The following is a 10,971-nucleotide window of genomic DNA, read 5'->3' on the forward strand; positions in this document are numbered from 1 at the left end:
TCCTGGGCAGAGCGAGCAGGGGCTACTCCAGAACAGATCTGCAGAGCAGCCACGTGGTCCAGCTTCCAGACATTCGTCAGGCACTACAGGCTGGACCTTATGACTCAACAAGACCAGGCGTTTGGCAGGAAAGTCCTGCAGGCTGTGGTCCCACCCTGGGAGATAAGATTTGTCCTCACTGATCCTCTCGATGGCTGTCCTGGAAGATGACTGGGGAAAACATGAGTTGATTACCTGATAACTCTGTTTCCAGGAATCTTCCAGGACAGCCAGACCCCGCCCTTGGTGTGTATCCAGGTGGCATCCGAGGTTGGATGAAGGAGGGGATACTTTTGTGCATGGGGTAGCCTTCGGTCCTAGAGGTTACTGACTTGGGATGGAAGGAGGAGTCTATTTATTTAATGTGGTTGATGTGTTTCCTGTTGCAGGCAGGCGGAGCCTATATCTCGATGGCTGTCCTGGAAGATTCCTGGAAACAGAGTTATCAGGTAATCAACTCATGTTTTCTTCTTCTTTTTTTTTTTTTATTCCGGAGTTAACTGTGTAGTAAATTTGTGACCACCTACTATGAATTGCTCTGAGATTCTTCATACTCTCCAGTGTATTGTATGAACTATTCTAGGGCAGGATTCATAGAGACGTCTCAGTTCTTACATGTACATTACAAGGCCTTATCTGTGTGCCATATTATACATGGATCCCCAGGGGCGTCGCGAGGCAGGAGCGGGTACTGGGTGACACCCCGCAGTGACAACATTGCGCATGTGTGTAACGACGTCACGTGATGTTACCTGCCGGCGGCCATCTTGGAGAGGGGACATTTACCAGGCGGGATAAGGTATGCCACCGGGTCCCCTCCTCTCTCGGGTAACTATCGGGCTCTCGGCCTTTGACCAAGTGCAAGACTTTTCAGAGGGGGTTTACAGTATAGTAGATCCCATCGCACTCCTGACCGGTTTTATCGAAGGTTGGGGGGTGCTGGAAGTGACCTATGATATTTTTGTCTGCCTGTCTCCACCATTGAAATGTAAAAGGCCCCAATTACTCAGCCCTGTTACCCACTGGAAACCTAATTCAGACTGGACTGGATTATTGAATAAAGCATACTGGTTGGTGTCGCATAGACGTCTTAATGTGCATGGTGCTGCACCTACAAGGGGGAGGGAATAACCCCAATATGTTCCCGGTGTAGAAGATGTTATAGATTGGAGTACTGACCTTTTGGCTTCTCACATATTTACACAAAATCTGAGACCTCTGAGTGCCAGGAACTTTTTATATTGTGTAATTAATGACTCTCCCCATTGATCTCCTTCCTGCATGAATTCAGCACATACTATAGTCCATGTCAAATATATTCCACTAACATAGTCCAAGCAGTTCCTTTCCTAACACCCATAGACCGTGTCTGCAGACTCCTGTCTTTTATTTCCCAGAATTCCTGCAGAGCGGCAGCACGTTATGCCTGCGGATGTTCAGTAATCTGACTGACAGCTGTGAGACCGAGCTCTCCCTGGACCCCTTACACTACTACCAGGATATCGCAGTGCTCAGGGTAAGCTCGCCGCCTTCCCCTCCTGCCAGTGTTACAGGTCTAGTCGGTGGAATAAGGATACTTATAGCAAAGCCTGATGTCTGGGAGAGTAATGACACTTACAACTAGGGATGCACCGATACTAGTACTCGCTCAAATGCTCCGATACCTTCCCCGATACCAGAACATCCGGTCAGAAGAAGATTTCCTCTGACCGTCAGTGCCGTAGGGGAACATGAAGCCAGCTTTCCGTGCGATCAGGAAGCTGAGCGGCGACTAATGACGCGGCTTCCAGATTGGCCGGCGTCTCGGCCGATCAGCATCAAGCCTGCTTCCCGGCCAATCAGGAAACTTGGAGGTGGGTCATTACTCATTGCCCGGCTTCCTGGCTCCATGCTGATTGTGCTTAGCTGGGAAACCGGCTTCCCAGCAAATCAAGTCGGCCAGACAACATGGAGCCAGCTTCTCGGGCAATTAGATTGCCTGGGAAGCCGGCTGCATGCCAGCGGAAGTACCGGTATCGGTACTCGGTATAGACGAGTACCGAAAGCAAAGTTTTGTACTCGATACTGAAAAGCCGGTATCGGTGCATCACTACTTACAATCATTCCCCTGGTCTAAAATGTGTCCTTCTTAAAGTGCTGCTTCCTGACACACGTCTATACCCTGCATGTCACTTTGCAGACAACCGATGTTGATCTTGGAGCGGTAAAGTAGTCACCGTTTCAAGGTCGCTCTCATGATGGACTACAATCTCCTGTTTAGTTTACTCATTTGTACGGAGATTGTAGTCCATCCCGGGAGCAAGCTTGGAGCGGTGACTACTTTTACACCACACACCGGGACCATGGGGAATACAAGTAGCCCCCCTCCAGAAGGAAGGACAGTGTCGGCACCAACTCAGAGATGATTGGAGGATCTGCAGCCGAGTGATACACAAATAAGATACATTGAGGGGAATTTATCAAAACTGGAGCAGACAGAATCTGGTGCAGTTGCCCATAGTAACCAATTAGCTTCTCTCTTCCACTAGTTCAGTCAAGCTTTGAAAATAAAAGATAGAAGCTGATTGGTTGCCGTGGGTAACTGATCCAGATTCTGCCTGCTCCAGTTTTGATACATTCCCCTCTGGAATGTATTTTTAGGATTTAATTCCTGAGTTTGGTGTCACTTTAAATATCTGCATAGCGCTGACTATGAATATTCTGTTTCGGGAATTGTGATATTGAATGTCCTTCTCTCTTCCATAAAGGTGCCGCCAGATGTCTCCGGTCAGGGAGCCAGTACGGTAAGAGGAAGAGGAGGATGGATGGGACACGGGATGTAATGAGGAATCAGACCAGTCACATGTTCATCCTTTCCCTCTATAGGTCCCAGTCAGCAGCTCGGTGACAGCCAGGCCTGTTGTGCAGGGAGATCAGTGTAACAACGTTGTGTCCCAGGTAATAATATAGAATGTTATCGTCTATAGAGCCGGGGAATGTGCAATTATCACATTGGGCCATTTATACAGGTGAAACTCGAATAATTAGAATATCGTGCAAAAGTAATTGCAGTAATTGCTGCAAAAGGGGCCCAAACCAAGTACTGAGTACATATGCATGCTTGTACTTTTCAGAGGTCCGATATTGTTCTATGTACAATCCTTGTTTTATTGATTGCATGTAATATTCTCATTTTCTGAGATTGTGGATTTGGGGTTCTTGGGGTTTTCATGAGCTGTAAGCCATAATCATCACAATGATGACAAATCACGGCTTGAACTATCTTGCTTTGCATGTAATGAGTCTATCTCATATATTAGTTTCACCTTTTAAGTTGCATTAGTGAAATAAATGAACTTTGCACGATATTCTAATTATTTGAGTTTCACCTGTATAGCACCAACAATTCACACAGCACATTCACACAGCACATTCACACCAGTCCCTGACCTCAAGGATTTAAAAAATAAAATCCTTTTTCTTAGAAAATAACAAAGTTCTCCGTTTCCTTCAGGTGATATACACGGTGCTGTACAACGGAACTCAGGGCATCACCAATGTGAGCGTTGACTTTATACTCGGCAATGTGCCCACCACAAGTCCCAGCATTCAGCAGAACACCACCGTCATTTATAAGGTAGAGTGACACCTCACACTGTGTACACGTCACTTCCTGTGCCATCGATATGAAATGTTATGACCTGTTCCCCTGTGTGATGTCATTGTGCGTTGTTGATGATGTCATAACCCTCCTTGCAGCCCGTCACTTCGACCGCCGGCAGTTCTGTGCAGACTCGGAGTGGGAATCCCGGCTATCTCGTTGGATATCCTGTGCTGGCCAACACTGGACATGTATCCTAACTAAAGCCGTCAATCTATGCCAGGGGTAGGCGACCTCAGCACTGCAGCTGTGGTGGAACTACAAGTCCCATGAGGCATTGCAAGACTCTGACAGGGGCATGACTCCCAGGGGCAGATGCATGATGGGAATTGTGCAGAGGTAGCCTACCCATGCTCTATGTCAGGGGTAGCCAAACTCCGGCCCTCCAGCTGTGGTGAAACTACAAATCCCATGAAGCATTTCTCTTCTGGAGTCATGTCTGTGGCTGTGAGAATCTTGCAATACCTCATGGGATTTGTAGTTCCACCACAGCTGGAGGGCCGGAGTTTGGCTACCCCTGCTCTATGTAATGGGCCGAGACAAACTCTGTTCTTCTAGTTATTTCATGTTCTGAGGAGAAGGTGAACACACTGATCCTCAGCCATCTTTTTGCACATAGGCGTTCTTGTTACCCCGAGGCAGCCATATTGTTTCTCTTGTTCTGCTCTGTGGCGGATGAACAAGAGAAGCTGATTACTGTTAATGACTGACAGCGTCCTTCCTGCAGACTAGTTCATTGCTCTCTATGCGGAAGGAGAGGATGCCATGTGGCGCCCCCTTCTGGATCTCTAGTGTTTTGCATATCCTCCTTGACCCCCCAGCAGCTGATGCTACCCCGAGCTCTGGCCGGAGAGACGTGCTCCTCCAGTCCGGTCCAGTTTGGGATGAGCGCGTTGGGCGGCTGCACAATCCGGTAACGTCTCCTCATTTTACTCCACCTGAGGCTGGGGGGTTGGACACGTTTGCTGGGTGTCTCCTAATACTCTCCTCTCCCCCTCTTTTCTTCAGTGGAACAGCCCAGGAGTCATGCAGCTTTTTCCAGGATCGGGCATACCGAATCCTGCACGGGGGGGACGCACCGCACAGTCTGGCCATATACGGCAACGTCACAGGAGCACAGAGCAATGACTTGCCACAGATCATCTCTCAGAACTGCAGCGCTCAGGTACGCTCAGGGCTTTGCTAAGGTGCTCGGTGAGCCGTTATTAAAGAGAACCTGTAATATGGAATCTGACCTCCGGCTTTCCCTCCCGTCTTCTACCTGACCTCCGTCCTTCCCCTCAGTCCTCTACCTGACCTCCGTCCTTCCCTTCAGTCCTCTACCTGACCTCCAGCTTTCCCTCCCGTCTTCTACCTGACCTCCGTCCTTCCCTTCAGTCCTCTACCTGACCTCCGGCTTTCCCTCCCGTTTTCTACCTGACCTCTGTCCTTCCCTTCAGTCTTCTATCTGACCTCTATCCTTCCCTTCAGTCTTCTATCTGACCTCTATCCTTCCCTTCAGTCTTCTATCTGACCTCTATCCTTCCCTTCAGTCTTCTATCTGACCTCTATCCTTCCCTTCAGTCTTCTATCTGACCTCTATCCTTCCCTTCAGTCTTCTATCTGACCTCTATCCTTCCCTTCAGTCTTCTATCTGACCTCTATCCTTCCCTTCAGTCTTCTATCTGACCTCTATCCTTCCCTTCAGTCTTCTATCTGACCTCTATCCTTCCCTTCAGTCTTCTATCTGACCTCTATCCTTCCCTTCAGTCTTCTATCTGACCTCTATCCTTCCCTTCAGTCTTCTATCTGACCTCTATCCTTCCCTTCAGTCTTCTATCTGACCTCTATCCTTCCCTTCAGTCTTCTATCTGACCTCTATCCTTCCCTTCAGTCTTCTATCTGACCTCTATCCTTCCCTTCAGTCTTCTATCTGACCTCCGTCCTCCCCTTCAGTCTTGAACAGTTGTACCGGCTCCTCTCCTCTTCCTCTGATGTCACTGCACACTGCGAGCTCTTCACAATGTACATAAGAAGCTGCAGCAAGTCATATAGAGCCCGCCTCATTTCCTGGCTGGAGGCCGTCCAGCATCATATAGCCCAAGAGTAGACAACCTCCGGCCCTCCAGCTGTTGGGGAACTACAAATCCCATGAGGCACTGCAAGATTCTCCCAGCCACAGACATGACTCCCAGAGAATAAAATGGGGTTTGTAGTTTTACCACAGCTGGATGGCCGGAGTTTGCCCACCCCTGATCTAGGCCTTTCCACCCCGGCCTTACTCTTCCTGGCCCCTTTCATTCATGAAGGCTCAGCATCACATGGGGGTGTTACCTTGGGCAGTGTGCATGCAAATACAGCCTGCCTAGGAACTCTCACTCCTTCATTATAACATTTGTATAACTACTGCACTGGTTGCATTGAGGGCTCTGGAGAGGAGTACTGAGGACGGGGCGCTGTGATGTTTTCAGGAAGCTATGCACAGCACTCTGCCAGCCCCTCCCACCAGCCGTGATCTGCCTGCATTGCACAGAGAAGCACAGAGACCCGGTGATGACATCACTGGGTATAAAATAAGATATGTCATGAAAACGGAAAGGTTTTCTAATAATTTTCTTAGCACGGTGACGACGGGGGAGGGACCACAGAAGACAAAATCTAAGCAGCCTCAGCTTTCAAGTGAGCGTCCTGCCTTAGCACAGTTGTCACGTGATGTTTGCTGTCCCCTTTATTAGCGTCTTCCATCTCCCTCCTGGAATTGGTTTTTGCTTTGTTACTGACGTCTGACTTCATGGCTAAGCCTTCCCTTCTGTCCAATGAGACGGCCTCTCCGGCCGAGGTAGACCAATGGCTCTCTCACAGTCTTGGTGGTTTGTTGAATTGTACATCAAAATCGGGCACAGGCAGCTCCTAAACCTCCTGGAGGGTATTGGGGTGTCCAGGACACTGGAGTACCATTAAGGTGGGGAATCTGTTCTTGTATTAACAATAGCGTGCCAACACGTGTCCGGGGTTACTGAACCCGCTTCTTCAGGGCTCTCATGTATAAAAACACAATCAGATGTACATTGAGGGTAAGATATGGCCGGTGCGGGCGCTCTTATTCCACCGCTTAGTAATGAAATGCTGAGATACCTTTGTGTCCTCACTCCTGCCTTGGTGCGGAGGTCCCGCTCGCTCGCTGCTGCCGCCGCGGAGGTCATATATGGGCAAGAGTCGGGCTCATCTCTAACCCTCAGGCTCAGCTGCTGCATGCCCGTTTCATCTACACGTGCCAGTCTGTCAAGGTAAGTCTGATGAACATTTCACTAAAAGCCAACAAGACCCCCTTAAACAAGAACTCTGGGCATATTAAAAATGAACCCATGCAGTGGGACGACCCCCCCGCATTACAAGGCTTAGGTGCTTATTTTGGTCCAGGGCTGAAATAAAAAAAAAAAAGATATACTCATCCGATCCTCAGCGCCACCTCGGTGCTAGACCGCTAGCATTTTCCCTGAATCTGCAAAGTTACATATTTTCTTTATGCTTTGGGAGACTTCAGGAGCCCAAATGATCATCATTAGAATGAAATCAGATTCTGATGGAGTTCTCCGAGCTGGAGATGCCGGGGCAGTTCTTATTATTTGTGACGCTTTGTGACAAGGAATTCCAATCTTAGATCTTACAATGACTCCGGGGCGGAGGTGAGCTGGTCTCCCTCCTATCACCGCGCCAGGGAGAGGTAGGTGTATCGCGCGTATGATATTCTGGAGAGTGCCGGAATACTGTCCAGTAACGCCCGGTATTACAGAACCATGCGAGGTCTTCTAGGAGCATGAGCGCATTGCTTCAGGCGGCTCATGCATGGGCAGGGAAAGCCGGGTCTGGTTGCTTTTAAGAGATGGATCAGAAGGGCTCCATTTTGTGGAGAAGACAAGAAGCTGGATGGACTGGATTTAGTATTAGACCTGTGGCTTGGTCCATTCCCAGCTGTAAGAAACTAAACTATACTAGACTCCCATTATACAAACAATATGTGACATGGACACGTATCTATGGACACTGCATCCTTCATATTCTTATATCCCCGGCACAGGGTAGTTGGATCGCACGGGTATAGGTGACCAGCCAATGTCCGAGCTTTTATACCAACGCATGACATTTCCCTAACCATACATACACATATTACTGCTCCAGCCAGTCTTGCAGCGTGTACATACCGACCAGGATCCATCCCTTCCCGCAGTATCCCCATCCACACAGGCTGCACTTTATTTTTCAACAAGCTTTATTGCAAGGAGTGCCGACTCAAAGCCAGAATGTAGCACATAGTCCACCACCAGACCCTCTCCTACTCCTTGGATGCATTCCACCTCACTAGGGGCTTAGTAATGAAGGTCATGACTACTACTCTTTCACTCCTCTCCCTCGTAAGTGTATAGAGTCTGGCAGTGAATGATGTGCTACATTCTGGCTTTGTGATTCTGTACTACGTGCAATAAAGCTTTTTAGATATTAGGAAAAAACAATGGAAGTGCCGCCTGTTGGTATCTCCAGTACATTGGTGTTTGAGGGTAGGAGCGGCAGCTTGGATTTTCATACTACAGCGTTATTTCTAGGGATGCAGATATACTCGTACTCGCCCAAATGCTCCAATACCAGAACTTCCGGTCAGAGGGGAACATGGAGCCGGCCAATCAGGAAACAGGGAGGCAAGTCAGTATTCACTGCCCAGCTTCCTGATGGCCCAGGAAGCTGGCTCGATGCTGATTGGCTGGGAAGCCAGTTTCCCAGACAACATAGAGCCGGCTTCCTGGGCAATCAGGTAGCCGGGCGACATGTAGTGACATGCTGCCTGGATTCCTGATTTGCCCGGGAAGCTGACTCCATGCCAGTGGAAGCACCGTAATTGGCGAGTATCAAAAGCAAAGTATCAGCACCTGTTACCGAAAAACTAGTGTCGGTGCATCTCCAGTTCTTTCACCTGGATGTTTATGAATTCCCCCTTCCATTCTTAGTACATTGCCGCTGTGGAAAGGCATCTTGGGTTTAGGAAAGAAAGACCAAGCATTGTTTTTTTGGATTCCTAATCATTCAGCTATGTTTGTACCTCACCAGAATTCCCGTCTCAGCCAGGACTGTGTTCTGTACTTGCTCTCTGACATTTGGTTCCTCCATTTTGTTCCCTAGTGTGAGGACACGACGGTTCTGCAGGCTCGGGTCTCTTTCACGGATCTCACCAGACAGGGCCCGGCCCCTCGCTCCAGCCCTGGGATTAATGGAAAGGATCCAATGGATTTCTTCTTCCCATTTCAGACAAACACGGCTGTGATGAATGCCAGCTCTCTCCTCTTGTGTATGGTGCTGTGCTGCTGGCTGATCATGCAATAAGAAACTAGGCAGGGAATGAGAACCAAGGAGATTAATCATGCAGGAGCCTGTCCCAATATGATGACCCTACCAGAAAGAGAACATCTGCCGGCAAGTTCAATATCTGTGTGCCAAGCCAAACAAAACTTGTCAGCACCCTAGCTGCAGGACCATGAATGCGGCTCTATTAAGATCACTGTTACCATCATTTCCCCCAAAACTGACATGCAGTCTGAGTCAGTGGCAGCTTTCTGATAAAGGCAGGCCAGGCAGATGCTGACATGTACCTGACCATCAGCACTGACCCCCAGATCACTTATCAAGGTTCATTTCAGGTAACACGTCAGAATTAGGAAGGGGATTCATTAAAGGGACAGTCACCTAGCCCATGAAAGACAAAGTGACAGGATCTCCGCAAGGGGCATCTCCTCACCTGCCATATACTTACACTCTCTCACAGCTGCATGCTCCCCAGCCATCAAAAATACCCAGCACGCCTACGTATGGGGGTCCCGGGCCTATCAACCAACTTCTAGGCCAGAAATGGTCATGGCTGTGGAAGAGACATCACCACTCCCCCTGGGTTGCCGACCCAGGGGCCCAGCAGAGCACCCTAACTGTCCTGACTTTAATAGGGAAGGCCGGTGCAGTGTTGGTGAATGGCTTGCTACTATAATTTGATCCCATTTCATTTAAAATGAATTGTTTGGTCAATAAAGTAACATGCATGTTACTTATCAATGGTCTTCTCTTTATTGAGGGGACCATAGCCGGCCACCTTCTAAGAAAATGCCTCGTCTGTCTATGTTGTACCACTCAAAGCATTGAAACCAATTAAATCAGCAGAAAAGCTGTCCACATGGCAAGGTAAACAATGGCTGCCTTTTTAGGCCCCATTCGCACGTAGCGATTTATCGCACATTTTTGCAGCGAGAAGTCGCCAATGGAGCTGTCGCAAGTCGCTTCTACAGGACCCTTGCAGCAGATTTTGCTTTTTTTCTAATGGAGCCCGACGGAGGTCACGCTACCGTCGCCCCGAAAGTCACGCTATCCCGGCCACGCCGATCCGCTGCAAAAGGTATGTCGCTACATGTGAATGGGGCCTTAAAGAGCCTCCTCTACCTCCATCACCAGTGGCAGCCTTTATAATAGAAAAAGTTTCTAGTGGACTGGACCCATGCACACACGATTTGGCAGCTCAACTGCACAGTACTGTTTAATGGTTTTCTGATTTTGTACAAATAAATTATTTTTGTAATAAATTCTCAGAAGTGTTTTGTGTTTATTTGACTTTTGCACTGACGCATCGAGTTGGTTTATTAGAACAAATCCCTTTTGTCTGTACACAGGGGGTGGTAACCAAAGGCTGCAGAAAAAGCATAATATCTAGACATGTGCACCGGCAAAAAAAATAAATAAATTTGTTTTGATTCAGATTTTACATTATTTAATTTTTTGGGATTCGGGTCCGAAAGACAATTAGTTTCAGACAAACTTAGTGAACAGTAGTCTGTACGAATTGTCGATTTGTTCGTTGCATATGAAGAGTATTGTGACACCTCTGCTCACAGACTCGAAGGGCATTCGGGAGCTCCTGAATGCTAACTTGTATTTGACAGCTGACAATGTCAAATGGGCGGAGCAAACCATGACATCAGAGCTTGCTCCACCCATCTGTTTACTTTCAGGCTAAATGTCATTTTGCATCGTGTTCGGACGATGGTTGTGCAGCTGGCATGGTGTATTGTGATTGACGCTGGATTACATCAACGGAACCTTTTACTTTATTTTTTTATTAAAAGGATTGTCTAAAAGTTTGGTTTGTATATTTACTTCGAATTTGAACCCTTTAGTGAATGAGTAGCGGTACCCTACTCATTCACAAGTGGCAGCATCTGGGTGCCCCCTTAATTAACTGGGTACCCCCAATGCAAAAAAAAAACCTTGCACCCATGTCTCCA

The 10,971-nt window shown here is 48.1% G+C and overlaps 1 protein-coding gene across 1 annotated transcript in view; it reads left to right on the plus strand.

Annotated features, from left to right (window-relative positions):
• Positions 1–9,031, plus strand: part of LOC108796511 (tectonic-3-like) — a 13,004-nt gene extending 3,973 nt beyond the window's left edge. Inside the window, exons 6-14 of the mRNA XM_018568000.1 lie at positions 1,437–1,555; positions 2,787–2,858; positions 2,905–2,976; positions 3,533–3,655; positions 3,778–3,870; positions 4,504–4,592; positions 4,688–4,844; positions 6,826–6,945; positions 8,831–9,031. Coding sequence (XP_018423502.1) covers positions 1,437–1,555; positions 2,787–2,858; positions 2,905–2,976; positions 3,533–3,655; positions 3,778–3,870; positions 4,504–4,592; positions 4,688–4,844; positions 6,826–6,945; positions 8,831–9,031 — 1,046 coding nt within the window. The remainder of the gene's footprint in view (positions 1–1,436; positions 1,556–2,786; positions 2,859–2,904; positions 2,977–3,532; positions 3,656–3,777; positions 3,871–4,503; positions 4,593–4,687; positions 4,845–6,825; positions 6,946–8,830) is intronic.
• Positions 9,032–10,971: the final 1,940 nt, after the last annotated feature.

The sequence above is a fragment of the Nanorana parkeri genome, unplaced genomic scaffold (assembly GCF_000935625.1).
Source record: "Nanorana parkeri isolate BGI_ZX_2015 unplaced genomic scaffold, ASM93562v1 scaffold1127, whole genome shotgun sequence".
Classification (NCBI taxonomy): Eukaryota; Metazoa; Chordata; class Amphibia; order Anura; family Dicroglossidae; genus Nanorana; species Nanorana parkeri.